We start from the raw sequence: 23,684 nt of genomic DNA, 5'->3' as shown, positions 1-23,684 counted from the left end.
GACATGAGAAAGAGAGGCTTTCAGCTCGACCTGCCGCAAAAAACTACCATCAACTGGGAGCAGAAACTCACCCAGGGCGCATGCTGGAGCAGAAAGGACGGAGATCGATCCACATGCGTCCGGGAAAGGCTCAGGGATTTTCATCGGCAGTAATGTAAACACCACACTAATAGAGCTGTTAGGTACTGTTTACATAATTTCAAATAGGCCTAATGCAGAAAATATAAAATACTGCTCTGCTCTCTGATATACACACAGATTTAACTCAAATCTAAACTCTATAGGTTGCAGTCTCATTAACCCTTTCCTATTTTCTTATTATAAACGTTGCTTTTATTTTTTATTTTATTTTATTTTTTATTAATAGGCCTGTTATTATTATTACCAGCACCCCCACCCCCCACCCCCCACCCTGAGGTTGGAAGTCAATGTTGCACTTGTTCTTACTGTTCATGTAAGTGTTTTTTTTTTTGTTTGTTTGTTTGTTTTTGTTTTTTTGTTGTTGTTGTTCTCACAGTATGTATGTTTATACAGCCGGCACATGTGGATTAACCGATTGCAATGGGGTATAGCAATTTGACAATAGCTTCTTGGAATGTAAATGGATTAAATAATCCTGTTAAGAGGAGTACAGTAATGACAAAAATAAGAAGGGAGAATAATAAAGTTATATTTTTGCAGGAAATCCACCTATCCTGTAATGAACATGAAAAGTTGAAAAAATTTGGATACCAAAACACATTCTACAGCACATTCAAATCAGGTCATAAACGAGGTGCTGCTATTTTAATACGCAATTCTGTTAATTTTGAATTAATTAGGGAGATTGGGGATAGTGAAGGCAGATATATATTGGTGCAAGGCAAAATAGAAAATCACCTGACCACACTCATTTCAGTTTACTTACCTCCATTAAGTGATCAAAACATTACAGAAAAACTCCTTGAATTGATTGGTTCAGAATCTCAAGGCACACTAATCTGCACAGGAGACTTTAACACAGTAATGAATGGCAAATTAGACACATCTAACAGTAAGAGAAATATAACTCCTCAAACTAAAGTGCCGAAGAAGGGTCTGGACGGGATGGGCTTACTTGACATTTGGAGAGATCTTCACCCGATAGACAAAAGTTACACCTTCTACTCTGCTCCCCATGCAGTACATTCAAGGATAGATTATTTTTTTATTTTCCAAAATGATAGACATATAATTCTGAATTGCGAAATTGGAACTAGAGATATTTCAGATCACTCGCCACTCTATTTGAAATTATATTTAGACAGTAGACTGAAGAAAACTATTTTGAATACAAGTCTGCTTAATGACAAAACAGTCATACAAGATGTAAAATCTGAAATTAAGACCTTTCTTGAACATAATGACAATGGGGAAGTGAACCCAAATATATTATGGGATACCTTAAAGGCTGTTGTCAGGGGTAAATTGATATCCCTCAGTACGGCAATTAAGAAAGCAAAAGAAAATAAACTAAAACAGCTTGAAGACAGTTTAAACGAACTGGAAAGGCAACACTGCAGAAACCAAGACCTCCAAACTCTGCCAAAAATTAAAGAAATTAGAAATCAGATATCGGATATCTATAAAGAGGAACTCGAGAAAAAACACAAGTTCTTAAAACAGTCATACTATGAGGTGGGCCCTAAGGCTACAAAATTACTAGCAAAGAAAATACGCAAAAAACAAATTTCCCAATCAGTATATAAAATATTGGACATTAAAACAGGACAAATATACCATGACTTAGAGGAAATCGATGCTGCTTTTCAGTCGTATTATAAGAACCTATACTCGCAGCCAGTGCTAGAAACTAAAGAACAAATAATAACCTTTCTAGACTCTAGTGTTGCACGGTAAACCGATACTAGAAAGGTACCGCGGTACCCAGCCGTTAAAAACAATGCTTTTTCACGTTTTATTAGTATCGGTACTTCATGAACTTTGTGCGACAGCGGCGCAGCGTGTCTGTGTGTGCAGCTTCTCTGCTCCCTCACTGCCTGCAGACAGAGTGGGCGTGGTTTCACAGTGACAGACAGTCACAGAGCAGAGCGAGACAGACGTGTTGGCTCTCTTGGTCATTATGGATTTAAAGCATCATTTACAGACGGGCTTTGTGGTGTCTGTTGGCTTGCCCTTACTGTCGGCAACGTTAACGGAATATTTGTGCGTCTGCTTTTTCAACAAGCCTAGGACGGTCAGCAGGAGCTCTCATGCCACTTTCAGCTGACAGACACGCAGACTTGTTCAGAGTTCAAAGAGCTGCAGGTTAGCGATAGATAACTTTAAATATCCCACGGATGTAAGTCAAGCGAACTTTTTTCACCATCAGAGTTGCAGGAGGCAGTCAGGGGTAAAGCTAACTGTTTAACATTCCGATGTGGTTCCACACACTTCTGTATGCAAACACAGCGTTCACACTGGTGACATGAACTTTACCAGAACATGCGCTGGTGTTCACAAGTATGCTGATCAACACTTATAAATTATCTATTTTAAGTCAATCAGTACTAGTAATATAATCATAGCATGAACATTTTTGTCAATAATTTATAATATCTCTCTATAAAAGCAAGGAATCTCTGTCTGTCTGTCTGTCTGTCTGTGTGTGTGTGTGTTTGTCAAATATCTGTGCGGATCAGGATCAGACTGACCTGAGACTTACAACATGGCTGCTGTGTGGTTCAAGTGTGTGCGACTTGGCATTTGTTTGGACTGCAATGATACCGTTAATAAATTATTTCATAAATGCTTTACCAATTCGCGAGCATTGCTCACCGGAGCCACCACAGTCACAGAGCCAATCACTGCAGAGCCCACTGCGACCCCCCACCTTAAGAAACAAGCAGATTTATACCTGCAGCGGCGCGAGCTGGACCGGGATTTTGCCGGCGGTTCGGTCCCGTTCTGTTCTGTGCATCTAAACTGACTGTTGTGGATTAATGAGACTAAACGAGCCTGGACCGAGTCTGTTCAGGTCTGAGGAGATCCGGAGACGCGCGGACAACAAAGTGGAATCGGAATCTGTGGATGTTCGTGTGTAGCTAGCGGCTAGCTGCTAGCCGCTAGCTACACGGCCCACCTCCCGAGGCGACAGACTGGACCCACCGGCACGTTCAAAACCGGACCTAGGAAGAAGAAACGGTAAAAACGGGCTTTTGTCACGAAAGTGTCCAAGCAGCAAGTTTGGTTGTTGAGGAACAGGAAGTTGTGTGAGGGACGGAGGCGGATGATTGACAGGAAACGACGGTCGGTGTACAAACTGTGATATTGAGAGTTGAGAGATTTGTGACATTTAGCGTGTTTGGAGTGTGTAGTTAGTGTGTTATGTAGTGCTTGGTGTAGTGTGTTTAGTGTGTAGTGGAGTCGGTTTTTTGTTTAATGAGTCAAAACAATGAGGAGAAGCTGAATGTGGAGCAGGCAGTGCAGCTCTTCATTCAGCTGGAAGGAGCACTGGCAGACCTGAGCATTGCCTGCATTTAAATGTAAATAGTTACATATAACTTCGTACATTTTTAAAATGTATGCACACATTTAGCAAACAACAATTTATATTTGCATTATAAGTAATAAAAAATGGTTTGTTAAACATATTTGTGGTTTTCACAGTAGAAAAATCTAACTTTTTCTCCTCAGATTTTATGTTTTTTTTTTGGTGATTTTAGGTCCATTGTGTTAATACAGTTTGTCAAAATGAAAAAATAACTGTACAGTCACACATGTGAGGTTGTGCTGAAAATAATGACACCAAGTAAATAGTTTTTAGGGTGAAATATAATGGCAAAATCAAAAATAGTCAAAAAAGGCCAATTATACCCTGGAATATCGGATTTCGCAACAAACCTAAATATCCCTGACGTCCCACCTTCAAACACAGCCTCATTTGGCCATCCATGAAAAAGCTTCTTAACCTCCCACTTTTCTATAGGAACACATATTTCCTACGGGCACTGCACTAGTACATTGTAATTTATATAAGGAGAGATACTGGGACAACAGATTCCTCTGCCATTTACAACTCTTTATCTAGGTGATTTACCAGACGGGATGGCAGAAAATGATAGATACCTCTTAAAAATAATGTCTGCAGCAGCAAAAAAAAGCAATCACTCGCAATTGACTTCAAAATCCTTCTGCTAACATTCAAGGCCATTCACAATCTTGCCCCCCCATATCTTTCCAATCTTCTCCATATCACCACTCCCTCTCGCACCCTCCGTTCATCCTCCTCCATTCTGCTGACTGTCCCCCCTGCCCGTCTCACCACCATGGGGAGCAGAGCTTTCAGCCGCTCTGCTCCCCGGCTCTGGAACTCTCTGCCACCAGAAATAAGGAACATCACTACACTATCTGATTTCAAGTCCAAACTCAAAACACACCTGTTTAAGATCACCTTTCTTAGTTAAATGAATTTTCTGTCAATTTTTACTGTTTTCTTTTCTTGTGTACTTTGTGGCTTAAATTGTCTTTGTTTACTGTAAGGTGTCCTTGAGTGACAGAAAGGCGCCTATGAAATAAAATGTATTATTATTATTATTATTAAGTGGCTGCAGTCAGACCCACCCACAACCTCTAACTGGTTAGAGGTCATTAAAGAAATTCACCAGATGGAGAGATTACCTTCCTGCTTCGACTAAAAAGAGACTTGTATTATGCAAGATGGAAAAAATGGACGGTGTTCTTGACGAACGAGGAGGGCCATTCATGACCCCCCCCCCCTCTACTTTTATTTTATTGTCTTGCATTCTATTGTTTTGCTATTACTCTACTTGAAGGGGTGTATAACCGCCAGATGCTTTCCAAGAGACACATACTGTATGGACTGAGGGGAGTTAAACATTTTACATGTTGATTGTTCTCGAGTGATCCAGTTGCCTGGCTATGTTATTCAACATAAGAATGTACTGTGATGTTGTTATGTTCGATCATTCTGACATAAAAACTAATCAAAAATATAAGTATAAAAAGAAACAAAACACAAATGTTATATTTTTGTACAAATTAACTTCTGTAACATTTTTTAGGAAATTATTAAGCGTCACATCTTCAAATCTTGTCCCGTTTGCACAAACTACTACCTTTGTAACATTTTTGAACAAAACATGAATTTTGAAATGAATCATATCACATTTGTACTAATCACCAATATGTAGCATGTTTAACAAATCATCATATCTGTTATTTTTCACGTTTTTGTACAATATTTCAGTTTAATGTTGCCATTTTAGTGTTTCACTGAAAACATCTGTTATCTCTTTCTTTGTCTGTAAATATATGTTAGTGGGAAGCCTGGCATGCTGTTCACGACTATACTGTAATCTGGGGTATATTTTGACACTGCAACTCTGAGTGAGTGTTGTAGATGTGCATCAGTAAAGTGTGTTCTGTGTTCTTTATGAAGATCATGTCAGAAAAGACAGGTTGAACCGAAAAGGCAGGCAACTTTCATAGCTGCTGTGCATACACCTTTGTACTTTTCTGTGTCCAAAACATTGCACTTAGCTGCTCAGCAATGCATAAAATGTCCAATCGCATGAAAGGATTTGAAATAAATGACACACATGGCTCAAGTTGATCAAAGTCAAAAGACCTGTTCTCAAACTCTTTCCAAAGTCTGTTTATGACTTGAGAGTACTTTTCCGCAGCCTTGTCCACAGCCCCAGATGCGCAAGCATCGTCATTCAGCACTGACTGCACTAAGGGAAAGTGCAGCTCTTTGTTTCTCCATAACTGCACAGAGAAAATGTTCATCTTTGCTTTAAATGCGTTTACAGCGCCTATCATGTCAGCAACAGTCTTACCTTTGCAGCTCACAGTTTAAATGGTCCAGTTTCCCAGTAATGTCCATTCAAGCTCAAGTGTCCACTCAGTGTCCTCGAGAAGTGAAGCCTCTTCCCCTTTTGATTGCATGAACTATTGACAAAAAACACTGCAAAACTTGTCCCCTGCTGAGCCATCACATTTCTGTGTGTAGTGACAGGTCACCCTATTCAGATGAAAGCTCCTCCAATAGCACCATGAATGTCCTGATTTGTTTGGCTTTAGAGCAGATGCCATTTATGATCTTCACGACAGGAGTCATTACATGATCAAAGCAAGTCACTTTTCCACACATCGCCTGCTGGTGAATGATGCAGTTGTAATGTCGAAATTTTGGGAAGTCTGTGTCACCTCTGCATAGAGTACAATGAAGCCTGAGTGTTGGCCCGTCATGGCGGGAGCCCCGTCTGTAGTCACAGACACCAGCTTATCCAATGATACCTTTTTCTCCACAAAGAACCTCTTCACGGCATTGTAGATGTCAACTCCCCTCATGGTTGTCTTCAGGGGCAGTAGTGTCAGGAGTTGGTCTTTTGCGGAGAAATCATCGAACACCATTGGAATGAACATCATCAGCTGCGATGTACTGCTGCTGGCTACGGACTTGTTGCGTTGGATGCTAAAGCACCTGCACTTAACTAGATCCCGGTCCAGCTGCTCTGTCAAGTTCCCGGTCAGCCGACACTCTTCTAACCATCGTATTTGCCCCGAGTTGGACATCGGAGAGAGTGGAGATGACATCGGGACCATTCTTTTTGTCTAACACAGTGTTTGCAATAATCATCATTGCTCCTTTCAAGACCGCCCTGTCCGAAAAGGCTTTCTTGTTCTTTAGCAAATGTGCAGCTCTAAATGAAACTTCAGTTGCTTTTTGTGAATTTTTCAAGGGCCTTATGAAAAAAGACTTATGTTTACCCAAAGCTGCCTTTAACTTGTGGGCTATTGCTGCCCGTATGCACTCCCAGGTAGTGAAAATGATGTTTTCTTAGGCTTTCTGCCATGTTTTATCTGAAGTTTTGGGGTGTAAAAACCGCATCTAGCCCCCCATCGTAGCTGCACCTGCTTGCCTATCCCAGCTAAGAGTGAGGTCAAGGCTTGTTTTGTGCGCGAAATTGAACTGCTATTTTTAGAACATGCTCTGCGGGCAACACACGTGGTCGCTGCAGGCAACAAGGTTAGGAGTGGTGTCAAACATGTCTCAGTAGCACAGTTTTGAAGGTTTAATAGTTGTTTAAATATCATGTTTCTTATCCAAACAACCTTATTATTACTATACATTTTCTGATTGTTAAATTTTTTCTCGTGTGGCCCTCTTCAGTTCGCGCAACACTGCAGAAGCAACACACTCTCCCAGTTCGTCCCATCATCCCACTGGTGGCCCGCATCTCGGACCAGAATGCGTCAGGGGCACCACCCATGACGGTGCGGGAGAAGAGCCGGCTGGACAAATTCAAGCAGCTGCTGGCTAGTTCTAACACTGACCTAGGTAAGAGAGCAACACAGCCACACAGAGCCTGTTAACACCAGGAACTTCATTTATAACTGTTGCTTGAAATGTGTGTATGCCTTTTTCTAAGCATAAATCTGGATGTACACTTTCACTCAATATATTTTGTCATTAAAAAGCTCTTGTGCAATCATGTAGCACAACTGTCTTTGAGAAGTCTGCTGCCAATTTAAGAGAACTAACTGCAGACTTGCCCTAGTTTCCTTTGCACTGGAAATGTCTGCACAGCTGCTGTTTTTCTCTGCAAACCCTGAAGAACATATGTCTTCATGTAATGAGAGATGTATCATTTAAATAAGAGACCTCTTTGTGACACTTACCTGCAATAGTTTTTTGTTTGTGTGGAAAACTTAAAGATAATGGCAATGTCAATCGCATTATCATGTCTATAGTGTTTTCAAAGTTAAACTTGCATTCATGCTCCTTAGTGCACTGTTTTCTGAAATAATGGCAACCAAAGGACATGTTGATGTCTTTTTGTGTATTTGTATAGCAATTCATGATTCATTGTTTGTAAATGGGAAAGAGTCACACTCATCACAGTTTGTAAAAACAAAATTGGCTATCCATAGGCTAGATGAGCATTGGGAGCATCAGCATATGTGGGTTCCATTATAGTCTTAAAATGAAATATTACATTACTCAAGGAGTATGGTCTAGACCTGCTCAATTTGGAAAGTGCCATGAGATGACTTTTGTTGTGAATTGGCACTTTACAAATACTGACTGACTGACATTCCAATAATGGACTGATTGATTGAACGAAAATTACTTTGTTCGGAAACTTGTCTTACTGGCCAATAAATTGAAAAGAAATCTAAATTCTGAGGTGTTTGGATCACATAAAATGACATTTGTGAGATGCAAAACAAATGAAACATTGCTGGAGGAGTGTTGCTGCCATCTTTTAGCATGGTAGAGCAAATGTAATGGTCTGGGGTGTTTTGGTGCTGGGTGGGTGGGAGATTTGTACAAGGATAAAGGGATCTTGTATAAGGAAGGGTATCACTCCAGTTTGCGACCTATGTCATACCCTGTGGAAGGAGCTTAGTTGGAACCAATGTCATCCTCCAACAGGATGATGAGACAAACTATTCCAAACTATGGAAAGCTGTTTAGTGAAGAAGCAGTCAGCTGGTATTCAGTCAATAATGGAGTGGCTAGCACAGTCACCAGATTTCAACCCTATTGAGCTGTTGTTGAAGCATCTTGACTGTATGGTAAGAAGAATAGCAAGAAGTGCCCATCGAGCCAATCTAACCTATCTTTGGTGCTTCAGGAAGTATGGAGTGACATTTCTTCATTTTTCCTCAACAAATTGAATTACAATGACAAAAGTCTGCAAGGCTGTTGTATTGCTGCAGATGGAGGATAATTTGACAAAAGCCAAGTCTGAAGGACAAAATTATTATTTCAGGTGAACCTCATTATTTCTAACCTTGTTGATATCATGACCTTATTTTCTATACATTTGATAACTCATTTGATGGGTTAAATGTTTGAGTTACATTTTTTGGGTGATCCCAAACTTTTGAGCAGCAGTTTATGAATTATTTTTTTTTTTAAGGAAGTTTGCAAATTTTTTGGAGAGAGGAGGACACTATTGTATTCCTAGGAATTCTTTCTTTCTTTCTTTCTTTCTTTCTTTTTTTCTTTCTTTCTTCCTTTCTTCCTTTCTTTCTTCCGAGGAAGTCATACTTCCCAAGGGCGAAAACTCACCAAACCTTACAGAAATGTCCGGCCCCATGCCAGATTTATTTAATTCCAAGGACATGTCAATATTCCTCCTGGGGGGGGGGGACAATAAGCGTTTGAATTTTAAAAACTTTAGAAATACCTACAAGATCAACAGTACATGCTACAGTTTTGAATCTTTCACCAAACTGTAGCCCCAATACTGCTGAAACTTTAGTCCACTTAAACTCATTACAAATTATGAAGTCCATCACTCAGTCTCTCCCACAATTTTTGCTCAATTGTCACCAAACTTGCTAGAGAGCATCTTCAGACTGTCCTCCACAAAACTTGTTTCTCGGATTTTTGATTTATCAAAAATTAAGCCTACAGTGCATCAAAATGTTTGACTGTAAACATATATGCTATCAAATTCTTGCTAAATACATTTTCAATCTTCCTGAAAAAAATTGAGAATATTTTGGAGTCATGGTTGATGAAGTTTGGCAAATATCAGAATTTTATCTCAAAATCTGAATTTTTGAGAACATTTTGAATTCTGCTCTCATGGGAACAACTGGAGTCAATGTAAGAGTGGCAATTTTAAACAACTGGGCCCGTATTCACAAAGACTTTTATCTTAACGCTAGGAGTACTCCTAAATCGGACTAAAAGTTTTTATGTAGGAGTCGTTTCTTAAAAGTAATTCACAAAGCCACTGAGACCTACTTAATAAAGAAATGTATTTATGAAGAGAATTAATTGCCCCCCCCCCCCCCCCCAAACAAAAATGCTTCGGACAAAAACTACAAATTAGAAGATTGTGATGAAAAACGTGAATTGCCAACAAAAGCGGCGTCAAACCACTCTAAAATTCGGGAATCATGTGTTGATCCGGGCTATTTCGCAACAATGTCCAGTATATTGTAACATGCGTCAAAGACAATTTGTGTATTGATGGAATTCCGATTGACAAAAGCCCTATTCGCACGGGACTAGTATTACCTGGGGACCTCCAGTAATTTGTACTAATTGCGGAGGTCGTCTGTGATCTTAATCCCGTGTGAATCTGCCATGTCCGTAATTTGTAAAGTAAAAATTCCACCGTGAATTACCTACCATATTTCACCAAACGCAGAGGTCATTTGATAATATTATATCCAAGTTTTCCACACCTTTTTTCTGCCTTTTTCCCAGTCGAGAATTATGGAGGCTGCGTTTGGAATTATGAATGAAAGTTCTGACAGCATTTTGGGTGCAAATTCAGGAGGCTCGTCAGAAGAGTGAAATCTGGAAAGATGATTAGATGGATTACATGCATGGCAGCATGCGGTAAGGAACATTTTTCCATCTTTCAACAGGCTCACCAGTTATTATATTAAAAATATCCATATCTAACTGTTGTGCTGCTCCAGCAAGGGCTCCGGTGCAATCGACTCGGGGGATAATGTCAGTAAATTCGAGTTAAAACACAGACTTCGCTTTTCCTGTGTGAATGCGCAGCATGAAACACAGACGTGGTGGGATAATTTCTAAATCACTTGAGGTCTCCAAGTAATACTAGTCCCGTGCGAAGAGCTGCATTTTCACCGAAGCCAAATACCGGAGTGTTGCCAAACATTTTAACTCCGGCGTTATTGGATTGTTTCAGTTGATTGGGAACGTTATTGCGTCCCTCACCAGCTCAACCACAACTTCAATCCCTTCACGGTCCATCCGGTATTGTTTTAATAATTCCCTGTCATTTAGCGTCTCCGAAACATTGGGCTGTGACCAGGTCTTAGAGAGTTAGGAGTCCTCTGGACTACTTCTAAGGTCTCCCAGACTTAGGTGCTACTTTTAGGCTTAACGTGTTTTGTGAATAACTCTTATTTTCAAGAATTAGGAGTCCTAAAGTTACGACTGACACGCACATTATTTTTAGGAGTTGCTCCTAAATTCGCCTGTTAGGAGCTACTTTTAGCCTTAAGATTCTTTGTGAATACAGGCCCAGATTTTCTCTTATGAAGCAAAACACTTAGAGTTAAAAACAAATCGCCAACATTTCCATGCTGTCAAGATGCAATTTATGTAATATCAGATTTTAGTTCAGGTAACAGAATTTCTGACATTTTGACCATTTTTGAAATCTGCCTTGACAACAGCTGCCCGGACAGTGACTCCCTGAGTCGACAAATGAAGCTACACAGCAGTTCTCACTTCCAGCCAATTAGCTCAGCGAGTTAGGAGCTGGTTCTTGGTGTCAGGGGTTGTGGGTTCGATGGTGGCATCACAGCAAGCATCTCGATTGAATAAAAACAAAAACCTTGCACCGAACCATGGGTGAAAGCTAACCGAATTTTGCACAAAGGTCCAGTCTCATGCCAGATTACCTCGGCTGTAAACCCAAGCCAATAGTCCTGATGGTTGCGCTACAGCAAGCGTCTAAAGTTAAAACTTTGAAAATTCATAAAAAATCAACCCACTAGAACTTCACACTTTCATCAAACTGTAGCCCCAATACTAAAGAAACTTTGGTACATTTAAACCTATCAAAAATTATGAAGTCCATCGCTCTGTTTTTTTTTTTACTGTAAAACTTATAAAAACCTCCTCCCACAATTTTTGCCTACAGCGCATGAAAATGTTTGACTGTGAACACGACTGTAAACATATAACTGCAAATTGATGAATAAATCTTCAATGTTCATGAAAAAATTGAAAATTTTTTAGAGTCATGGTAGATGATGTTTGACAAATATCAGAATTTTACCTAAAAAACTGAATTTTTGAGAACATTTTGAATTCTGCTCTCATGTGAATAATTGCAGTCAATGCAAGCAGCATTCTTAAACATCAGTTATTCACTTATGGAGCAAATCAATCATTTTTAAAAACAAATTACCAACATCTCCATGCTGCAATATGTGTATTTTCAGATTTTTGTCTTGATAACTGAATTTTTTACAGTGGTTTCAAATCTGCCTGCACAACAGTGAATGGCTTAATCAATTTGTGAAGCCACTGTCATGTTGCCACTTGCCAATTAGCTCAGAGTGATAGATGACAGTCTTTGGTTCCAGAAGTTGTGACTTCAAGCCTCAAGTGGTCCAAAATGAACATTGTTGTCAACTTTCTTGTCTTCCTATTCTCCTGTTTGTTGCTCAGAATTGCCTAAATTTGCCAAAAAATAGCCCGGACCAGACCCATCGCTGCGCAGCAGCTATAATTATTATTATTATTGTTTAGCCATAACTATTCCATAAACACCTTTCAATTGTAAAGGACATAAGCCAACTTTAATCTTAAATCAAATTATCAATCATTAATTGTAGAAATCCAAGGTTAAATGAAATAGCATTTACGAATGGCCACATAAGAATTCCAAGATGATTTTGATATTATTAAAGAAAATTGCTCACTAGCAGGCGTAGGCAATGTTTTATGTATCAGAATATTTTATGGTGCACATTTTTATGCAAAAGTTTAGTGTTGATTCTAAGCAGAGTTTTATAAATTAGAACCCTGGAATTAACATCAGTTGTGTCAACAAGCCGCGTTGAGGACACATTTGAGATCCAATCACTCGGACCACAGAGGTGATGATCACATTCTTTTCATTCTGGGCCACACTGAAGGACCGCCTCCTCAACTTACATCCTCTGTGAAACAAGAAAAAGAAGAAGCCAAAACCACAGGCAGAATGGATTACACACTGTCATGTTTGGGCTCTCTTAACCTGTCAGTGTTAGCAACAGGTGTTTGTAAAGTTACAAACTGTTTCAACTCACTTTGAATCAGTAACCGCAATATCCCAAGACTCCATTAACAAATTTGAGGCATTTGATGGTTGCTGTGTGAAGAGAAACTTCAGCGATGAAAATTCTAAGTCTTGTGTGCCTTCCTACAAGTTCAGCATTAAAACATGAAATTGTTTGTCTCCTTGTAAAAAGTGTCAGTTTGTGGCAGCATGTCTGTACCAGCCTGTCTGCTTCTGTGTCTAAAGTGCTAAAGTCTTACTTGCCAATATTTAGCAGCTGTTTGAACACACTGTTTACACTGATTTCACCAATTACACTCAAATTACGATAGGACACAACATTTTATTGATGCTAAACATGTCAAATTATAAAAATACAGTAAAGAATAACCAAAATAGGCTACTTCTTTGTCACCTGTGGAGAAAGTCCCCAGACTCCCTTAAATAATGTCTCAGTTTTGTTGTTGAGTTAGGAGAAACTTTATAAATGTTGTGAAACACTGAATATGACAATTCCTAATTATTTGTGCTTTTTTGTAAATTTGGCAAATGTTAAACATGATGGTCTTTTTTTGTTTGTTTGTCTGGTTGTTCCAGTGATGCGTTTGCATATAGAGCAGGGAGGTGAGATCTGATCACAAGTTGTCACTGGTGATGCTTGTTAATGTCAGGTGTGAACTGATCAACTTGTTTTTGTTGACAAGATCACCAAAAGCAGAAGTGAATGCCAGCTATAAGCAGCCTCACACTTTGATAACATAGATATGGAGCCATGATTGGATTTGGGCAAACACTACACTCTGTAGAGGTTACAACCAGCTGAATGTGCTGTCTGTCCATTTTGCTTTCTCTAGATTGAGTGTTGATAATGTGTGTTTATATCTTGCTCTCTGCTGTTACAGAGGAGCTCCGGAAGCACAGCTGGTCGGGCATACCAAGGGAAGTCCGGCCAATCACATGGAGACTTCTCTCAGTAAGTCTCAGGATGACCTTCAGTTTAGCAATATCGGATGTTCTGCTCTTTATCTTGAGTTGTTACACAGCATTTGATCTCAAAGTCTCTTGGAGAGTCCAGGTAAAATTTTTGGTTTCAAAATGAAATGTGTTTGTAACAAACTCTCTCACTGTCATTTGAGGCCTAATCCTCACAGGTAACCTTATTTTTTCTCATTTCTCATATCGCTGGCTTGCTCTGTTCCTCAGACATGGCCATCAAAATAAGCTTCTCCTCACTGGCACTGTCTCTCTGTATTTTCTCTCCTCTCCTGTGTGTGTGACAGGGCTACCTGCCAGCCAACGAGGAGCGCAGAGAACTGGTGCTAAGAAGAAAACGGGAAGAATACTTTGGTTTCATAGAACAGTATTACCACTCCAGAACAGACGACCACTATAAAGACACATACAGACAGGTAATACTACAGTTTATCTGGTAAAACAAGCCTTTAGACTGCTTCTACTCATCTTTCAGAAATGCAGTAACTCAGTACAGTATACAGTATATGTTATTAATGATATCATATTATATTATTGGAAACTTGTTCAGCTATGATTATCCAGAGTAACAATCTCTTCCCTGTCAGATCCACATCGACATTCCAAGAACCAACCCTCTGATCCCCTTGTTCCAACAGCCAGTAGTACAAGAGGTGAGAACTGAACTACTAAAGAGCAGTGGAATTACAAAAGCTCAAATATTGTCTTATCAGAAGTTTATCAAAAGTGCATGTGGATGATTTGTTTGTTTGTTTTCTGTGCGTACGTGCGTGCGTACGTGCGTGCGTGTTACAGGCGTGCGTGTTACAGGCGTACGTGTCACAGGCGTACGTGCATGTGTGTTACAGGCGTGCGTGTCACAGGCGTGTGTGTGTGCGTGCACTTCATAAGCATATCTTGGTGTTGTGTCAATTGTAACTGAACTAAACCACCACCACACTTGCCACTAAGTGGTAACCAAGGTGGAACCCTGACTTTGTTGCATTTTATCTTGCACTTGTTTTGGCCATCTGTCAAATTAGCTAACCTACTTCTGCTGACCAATCAGTTAACCTCAAGACTTGAAATCACAAAAAGTGCAACTACATTTCATAACTCGGTACACTAGTGTGACTTGCAAATAAGCCCACTATGATTAAATTTTTTTTAAGAACATCATTGTAAATCCTGTCAAACTATAGGCGCAATGATTCTGCTGGTAACTATGTGCCACTGCCACCATAGCAATTAAAAAAATCTCAAAAGAAAACAAAACATTCTGTGACATCTGATCTGCTTCCCCAATACATACGTACTAATCAAGTCTCTCCAGGGGTCTGTTGACCCTGATGTCTCTTAGGTGGATTCATTGGGACACTTCTTCCAACTTCTTCCAAAATGTCTCAATGTCTGTTTTTGTGTGATATAAATCTAATAATGGACTAACACATATCAGAATCACAATTCCTATATTTGTCCCACAAATGGGAAAAATGTCTTTGTCACAGCAGCCAAAGGACAGTTAGATTACAATAAACAACATTAATAAATAGAAATAGACTCATATACATTGTATAAACATAATATTGTAAACTGTGAACAGTGTAATTGTAAGCAGTGTGGCAGCGTTTCGTTGTTAATAAATATGGGTATGAAAATATACCAGTTAGTGCAAACCAAAAATGAGAAATGGGTCGTGTATAGAGTTTGTATAGCACAGTGCACAGTGAGGTCTACTGGGAGCAGTGCTGGTTGTACAGTCTGACAGCAGCAGGAAGGAAGGACCTGTGATACCTCTCCTTCACACACTTGGACCTGTGGTACCTCTCCTTCACACACTTGGACCTGTGGTACCTCTCCTTCACACACTTGGACCTGTGGTACCTCTCCTTCACACACTTGGACCTGTGGTACCTCTCCTTCACACACTTGGACCTGTGATACCTCTCCTTCACACACTTGGACCTGTGGTATCTCTCCTTCACACACTTGGACCTGTGGTACCTCTCCTTCACACACTTGGACCTGTGATACCTCTCCTTCACACACTTGGACCTGTGATACCTCTCCTTCACACCTGGACCTGTGGTACCTCTCCTTCACACACTTGGACCTGTGATACCTCTCCTTCACACACTTGGACCTGTGGTACCTCTCCTTCACACACTTGGACCTGTGATACCTCTCCTTCACACACTTGGACCTGTGATACCTCTCCTTCACACACTTGGACCTGTGGTACCTCTCCTTCACACACTTGGACCTGTGATACCTCTCATTCACACACTTGGACCTGTGATACCTCTCCTTCACACACTTGGACCTGTGATACCTCTCCTTCACACACTTGGACCTGTGGTACCTCTCCTTCACACACTTGGACCTGTGATACCTCTCCTTCACACACTTGGACCTGTGGTACCGCTCCTTCACTCACTTGGACCTGTGGTACCTCTCCTTCACACACTTGGACCTGTGATACCTCTCCTTCACACACTTGGACGTGTGATACCTCTCCTTCACACACTTGGACCTGTGGTACCTCTCCTTCACACACTTGGACCTGTGATACCTCTCCTTCACACACTTGGACGTGTGATACCTCTCCTTCACACACTTGGACCTGTGGTACCTCTCCTTCACACACTTGGACCTGTGGTACCTCTCCTTCACACACTTGGACGTGTGATACCTCTCCTTCACACACTTGGACCTGTGGTACCTCTCCTTCACACACTTGGACCTGTGGTACCGCTCCTTCACACACTTGGACCTGTGGTACCTCTCCTTCACACACTTGGACCTGTGGTACCTCTCCTTCACACACTTGGACCTGTGGTACCTCTCCTTCACACCTGGACCTGTGATACCTCTCCTTCACACACTTGGACCTGTGATACCTCTCCTTCACACACTTGGACCTGTGGTACCTCTCCTTCACACACTTGGACCTGTGATACCTCTCCTTCACACCTGGACCTGTGATACCTCTCCTTCACACACTTGGACCTGTGATACCTCTCCTTCACACACTTGGACCTGTGGTACCTCTCCTTCACACACTTGGACCTGTGATACCTCTCCTTCACACACTTGGACGTGTGATACCTCTCCTTCACACACTTGGACCTGTGGTACCTCTCCTTCACACACTTGGACCTGTGATACCTCTCCTTCACACACTTGGACCTGTGCTACCTCTCCTTCACACTTGGACCTGTGATACCTCTCCTTCACACACTTGGACCTGTGATACCTCTCCTTCACACACTTGGACCTGTGGTACCTCTCCTTCACACACTTGGACCTGTGGTACCTCTCCTTCACACACTTGGACCTGTGATACCTCTCCTTCACACTTGGACCTGTGATACCTCTCCTTCACACACTTGGACCTGTGATACCTCTCCTTCACACACTTGGACCTGTGATACCTCTCCTTCACACACTTGGACCTGTGGTACCTCTCCTTCACACACTTGGACCTGTGATACCTCTCCTTCACACTTGGACCTGTGATACCTCTCCTTCACACACTTGGACCTGTGATACCTCTCCTTCACACACTTGGACCTGTGGTACCTCTCCTTCACACACTTGGACCTGTGATACCTCTCCTTCACACACTTGGACGTGTGATACCTCTCCTTCACACACTTGGACCTGTGATACCTCTCCTTCACACACTTGGACCTGTGATACCTCTCCTTCACACACTTGGACCTGTGATACCTCTCCTTCACACACTTGGACCTGTGATACCTCTCCTTCACACACTTGGACCTGTGGTACCTCTCCTTCACACCTGGACCTGTGATACCTCTCCTTCACACACTTGGACCTGTGGTATCTCTCCTTCACACACTTGGACCTGTGGTACCTCTCCTTCACACACTTGGACCTGTGGTACCTCTCCTTCACACACTTGGACCTGTGATACCTCTCCTTCACACACTTGGACCTGTGGTACCTCTCCTTCACACACTTGGACCTGTGATACCTCTCCTTCACACACTTGGACCTGTGGTACCTCTCCTTCACACACTTGGACCTGTGGTACCTCTCCTTCACACACTTGGACCTGTGGTACCTCTCCTTCACACACTTGGACGTGTGATACCTCTCCTTCACACACTTGGACCTGTGATACCTCTCCTTCACACACTTGGACCTGTGGTACCTCTCCTTCACACACTTGGACCTGTGGTACCTCTCCTTCACACACTTGGACCTGTGATACCTCTCCTTCACACACTTGGACCTGTGATACCTCTCCTTCACACACTTGGACCTGTGATACCTCTCCTTCACACACTTGGACCTGTGATACCTCTCCTTCACACACTTGGACCTGTGATACCTCTCCTTCACACACTTTGGGTGTATCAGTCTATCAATGAAGGAGCTACCCAGTGCTGTTATAGTGACCTGCAGGAGGTGGGACTCCTTCACCAGCAGTAATGACAGCTTGTCAATCCTCCTGCTCTCTCCCACCACCTGCACTGGGTCAAGAGGGCATCAAAGGATGGAGCTGGCCTCCTTGATAAGTTTATCAAATGACTTTCTACCTGCTGCCGATATGCTGCTGCTCCAGCAGACTACTCCATAGAAAATGGCTGATGCCACCACAGAGTCATAGAAGGTCATCAGGAGTGCCCTCTGCACTCCAAAGGACCTGAGCTTCCTCAGCAGATGAAGTCTGCTCTGACCTTTCTTATATGATGCTGCATTGTGATCAGTACAGAATCGTTTTGCTTGTCATGATAACTATATTCAAGGTAAAATTATTGTTTTTAGTATGCCCATGTACCCAAACTGGGTTTAAAAAAGAGCTTCTTCTTTTTAAAGGATTCCTCACCATGTATTATACTGACATCAGTTATCTTGGATTACAGATGTCAGGCTCAGCTAGTGGCAACTTAAAAAGAGCCAGACTGAGTTGAACCTGTAACATGATAGAGGAACCAGGACATAAGTTTTTAACAATATCAACTTGGCTTATTAGATTGAAGATGATAAATATACACAGATACCTTAGATAACACGTGTCCCTGTCAATGATATATTGCTATAACTGGGCAGAGTATTTGCCAGCCACTGAGGAAGGACCTGCATCATAATGCTACACTACAAAGGGACCTTTGCAGAAAAAGGAACTTGACTGACTGTGACTTATTGGGACGCTGTGTAAATTGTAGATTTTTAAAAAAAGCAAAACTTTTTTGACCTATACTAAATACAAAGACAGATATTTAATGTTCAAATATCTAATATCCCTATCTTATTTTGATAAGTGCATATTAAGAGTTTTACACATTAAAAATTAGGGCTGCAACAAAAGATTGTTTCATTATCGGTTAATCTGCAGATCATTTTTTTTAATCATCCTTTTCTCTACACAGCCTCAGTAAATTGTGAAAATGCTCATAACAATTTTGTGAGGTCTTTATATTATTTTGTCAAACCCAAAGACCCTTACTGTCATAAATAACAAAAGCTGCAGATTCTTCATTTCAGAAGCTGGAACCAGCTTATGTTTGACATTTTGATTGAAAAAGGACTTAAAGGGATAGTTCATGTTTTTTGAAGTGGGGTCATATAAAGTACATATCTATAGTCGATCTGTTCCCTACCATAATCAGCGATCAGCGCAGCCTCAGTTTGGAGCAGTAGAGAGCTGCTCCAGCCCAGACGCTCAGCTTTGTACTGCAGTGAACGGGGTCCAAAGAAAAAGAGAAATTTAAGCATCTAAAACAAGGCTCACCTAAAAAAATTTATATAAGTTGAAGTGTACGTTGTATAGGGAAATTTCACACCGCTTTACATCGCCATCAGACCGCCCCTTTCTTTTGGCACTACATTTTCTCAACCACAGAACCTCCGTATCCTTACGCATTAGCGCAACTGGGCAACAGGTGAGCCTTGTTTTAGGTGGTTAAATTTCGCTTTTTCTCTGGACCCCGTTCACTGCAGTACAAAGCTGAGCGTCTGGGCTGGAGCAGCTCTCTACTCCTCCAAACTGAGGCTGCACTGATCGGTGATTACGGTAGGAAACAGATCGACTATAGATTAGAGATGCACAGATCGATCGGCAACCGATCGCAATCGGCCGATAATGCCCCTATCGGTTTTGATCGGAGTTCTCAAAATAGATCACATCAGGCCGATTAGATGATGTTTCAATATAGAGACATTGCACTGACTGCATGCCGGGAGGGAATTTCACGGCGGCCATGCCCCGCACTTTGGCCTTGATGCAGCGAAAAAAAAAAACTAATCGTAGGCCACAGTGTCCTCTGTGCCCCTGGCCCGGTCAGCGTAGCGAGCTTGTCTTTAATTACAGCCACCTGAGTGCACAGTAGTCACTCACAGTAACTTCAGTGAGTCCGCGGTTCGCGCAGGTGGAGTCTCATCATCACGATGATCTCACGTGAAAGCCTCTCAAACAGCAGCAGCGTCTCAAAACAGAAGAACGAAACTTACAGCACAGCGAGCGAGCGCAGCCGGTTTTGACATGATACGTAACTGACTTATGTGGTAGGATTTAGTCCGGTAAAGTTGGAAATATATTCACAGATTCGAACTTCCCGGATCAATAACTCATAAGTGAAACCTTGTTAAAACACAAACGACGGCTCTTTCCTACCGTAGTGAGGAAGACAACGAGCTACAACCGTATTTTCATCTAAACGAGCGTCTGGACATTAACTCTGGTCTGTATGGTCAGCCAGCTGTGAGACGAGGGCGCAGGGACCGTCTACAAAGTGCAACACCGAAAAGAGAAACTACAAAAAATTCAATAACTTCGCTATTATTCAGAGTGTAGTGTCACCAAAATCACTTCACACATCAGTGGTCTCCTGCTGGTTATTCTACAATTTTTTGTTTGGAAAAAATGTGCTTTGCCATAATTTTGGGGAATTTCTATTGGGAGAAATATTCAATAACACTAATATTCAGTGAGGTGTCACAAAACTCACCTCACCCTAACCCTACTTAACAAAAACTACTTTCTAATGTAACTTTAACTTTTTTTTTTTTTTTTTTTAATGTAACTTTAACTTGATTTTGGTATAAAAAAATGTTTTAATACACAATCCATGTCTTATTATAAATTAGGATGTTATGGTATCAGTCTGAAAGGTAAATCAACACATTTTACTCAGTGGCCTTTGTGCCCTGTCATGTGGCCTTGGTGCCCCTGAAAAAAAAGTGCAGGTCAAATGGACTTGCCCCTAAAATGACAAAATTCCCACCCTGACTGCATTCCCACTAGTAAGCTACAGTTACTCTGTGTAAGCTGAGTCCAAGTTGTCTCTAAGAGTCTCTAGAGTGTGAAATATTGCACATTGCCTCAGCCTGCAATAAAACGGTGGTCAATTCATGATACTTTCTCATCTCCTAATTTTTATACTTAATAATACAATGTCAATGTTGTGTAAGAAGAATCATTAATTAAATATATGAAAGTTATACAAGACAACAATATAGAAGAATTTATGGATTTGACGCTGTGATCGGTGATCGGCAATATCGGGATCGGCAGATACTGCTTTCGGTGATCGGCCCCAAAAATCCTGATCGGTGCATCTCTACTATAGATATGTACTTTATATGACCTCACTTCAAAAAACACGAACTATCCCTTTAAACAACTAATCGATATTCAAAATAGTCGGAAGCTAATTTACTTTCAGTCGAATAAGCGATTTTTATGGACTAATGGTTGCAGCTTTAATTGAGACTGCTGTAAAAACTGAGCTGAAGCAATTGTAAGATAGTGTTACTCAAAGCAACATACTGTGTGCCACGGACACTGGAAATGAAAGTGAGGAGACGCCTTGGAAATGATCTCTGGGGTGTTGGCCTTGTGATATCCTAATAAAACTGGTGTACACAATAATCAACTACTTTATGGTTGTCTGTCATTCCCCAGGTGTTTGAGCGCATCCTCTTTATCTGGGCCATCCGTCACCCAGCCAGTGGTTATGTCCAGGGAATCAATGATCTGGTCACACCCTTCTTCGTGGTCTTCCTGTCTGAGTTTGTCAGTAAGTTACTGGTGGGAAAATTCCTGCATGCAGTCTCATTATGTTGAGGCTGAACTAAAAATGACTGACCCCTTGGTTTTTGTTTGGATTGCACGATTTGGCTTTTTTATTCTGGTGATTATCTGTTTTATCTTTTTCTCTATCAGTTTTACACTATTGACTAGGGCTGTTCAGAGTTAGCACTGGAAACTTTTACTTCTCTGCAGATGTTTTTCAATTAAATTCTCAACATTATAAGTGATTTATTTCTTCAGTATACCCTACTTCTTATTAATGTGTTTGCCAATGTTTCATTGACAACTCACCTACATTACATTAATCCCATGTTTAACCTAATGACTCACATTTGAATGCCTTTGCTCATCATCTGTGGTATGGAAACATCCTATTCCCCCCCAGAGAGAGTAAAAATGTACAGACAGCAGACACAAATAACTTTCTCCAGCGTTTGTTGTTCTTTTAGCCAGCTTCAGTGTCACTGAGCTCTGGTGATGAGAGCATCGGAGCTGCTGTGTTGTGCATGCCCTCACAGTGTCCTCCTCTTTTTTACTCTTTTTTTATTTCTTGTTTGAGACAAGAAGCACTTGGTCTTGCATTTCTTAATGTCGAATTACGCAGCTAAAAAAGTGCAGTCATTTGACTGCCAATATGCAAATAGACTTGGGGCACTTCTAAAGTGTTGACTCAAAGGATCACCTTGTAAGGGGCAGCCCTAGTTGTTGCCACATCCAAGGTCACAAGTATTTCTTCAGTCAGTCGGAATCAGCAGAGAGCAGTTTTCATAAATCTAAGAGTTTGAATGAGACTCATCTGTATGAGTCAGGCGCTCTGTGTTTCATTCAATGTTACTTGTTCTAGCGGAGGATGTGGAAAACTTTGAAGTGGCAGCACTGCCTCTGGACACCCAGAGGAACATCGAAGCTGACAGCTTCTGGTGCATGAGCAAGCTGCTGGATGGCATACAGGTCTGGTCACACACATACATGTCAATAAACGCTTATTTAAACTGTAAATGTGCCAGTTATTGAAAATTATAATTATTGTTTCAGGACAACTACACCTTCGCTCAGCCTGGAATCCAGAACAAAGTGAAAGCTTTGGAGGAGCTGGTCAGCAGGATAGACGGTGGGTGTACTGTCAGTGAGCTTCATGTCATGTGGAGCTTCACATGTCCAATTAGATCTTAGGTCGCCTGTACTTTATACTGATGTGTGCCCCACTCATTCCTTTGGGTTGGGCTTGTTCACTGTGAGCTCATACATGTAGAAACAGCTGTCTGTCTGTCTGTCTGTGTATCTGTCTGTCTCCAGAGGACATTCACAATCATTTCAAGAAGTATGAGGTGGAGTACCTGCAGTTTGCTTTCCGGTGGATGAACAATCTGCTGATGAGGGAGTTGCCACTTCGTTGTACTATCCGTCTCTGGGACACCTACCAGGTAGAGCAGAGTGTACACTGTCATCAAAACCTTAACAATAGAGAGGGATCTAGTACAAATTAGCCCCACCTAAAACCTGATTAGAATTCCCTACTCATTAAAATGTGGTCCACTATATACAGTATTTGTTACCCCCAGGTCAGTGTTGTCAAAAGTATTGAAATATGGCCTCTGGATATTTGAAACAGATTGAATAGTTATTTTGCAGGTCATTTGCAGTATTGATAAACAAGCTGCGTTTTTTTTTTTGCTCTCCTCCCTGACAGCGAGTTGACTCATGCACTGCTGTAGTGCTCATATTGCCCCACCTGCTCCAGAAGTGAATTAACTTTGATGCTGTTGTTCTTACAATGCACATACAATATTTATCCTTTTAATTAAAAAAAAAAAAAAAGTTGTAAAAAAAATGTACGGCCTTAATGTTGAGTCAATTTTCCCCTGTGGTATCAAACATGCTATTGAATT

General features: G+C 41.2%; 1 protein-coding gene across 3 annotated transcripts in view; it reads left to right on the top strand.

Moving 5' to 3' along the window:
• The window catches only part of tbc1d22b (TBC1 domain family, member 22B), a 35,330-nt gene that overhangs the window by 8,101 nt on the left and 3,545 nt on the right, over window positions 1-23,684 (top strand). For all 3 annotated transcript variants that reach the window (XM_030424300.1, XM_030424299.1, XM_030424298.1), the window contains 8 exons: window positions 7,157-7,324; window positions 13,661-13,731; window positions 14,039-14,167; window positions 14,339-14,404; window positions 21,667-21,781; window positions 22,640-22,746; window positions 22,831-22,906; window positions 23,092-23,219. In XM_030424300.1, coding sequence (XP_030280160.1) covers window positions 7,157-7,324; window positions 13,661-13,731; window positions 14,039-14,167; window positions 14,339-14,404; window positions 21,667-21,781; window positions 22,640-22,746; window positions 22,831-22,906; window positions 23,092-23,219 — 860 coding nt within the window. The remainder of the gene's footprint in view (window positions 1-7,156; window positions 7,325-13,660; window positions 13,732-14,038; window positions 14,168-14,338; window positions 14,405-21,666; window positions 21,782-22,639; window positions 22,747-22,830; window positions 22,907-23,091; window positions 23,220-23,684) is intronic.

The sequence above is a fragment of the Sparus aurata genome, chromosome 7, assembly GCF_900880675.1.
Source record: "Sparus aurata chromosome 7, fSpaAur1.1, whole genome shotgun sequence".
NCBI lineage: Eukaryota > Metazoa > Chordata > Actinopteri > Spariformes > Sparidae > Sparus > Sparus aurata.
Note: the sequence above shows the minus strand (reverse complement) of the source record. Positions and strands in the feature narration are given on the sequence as shown.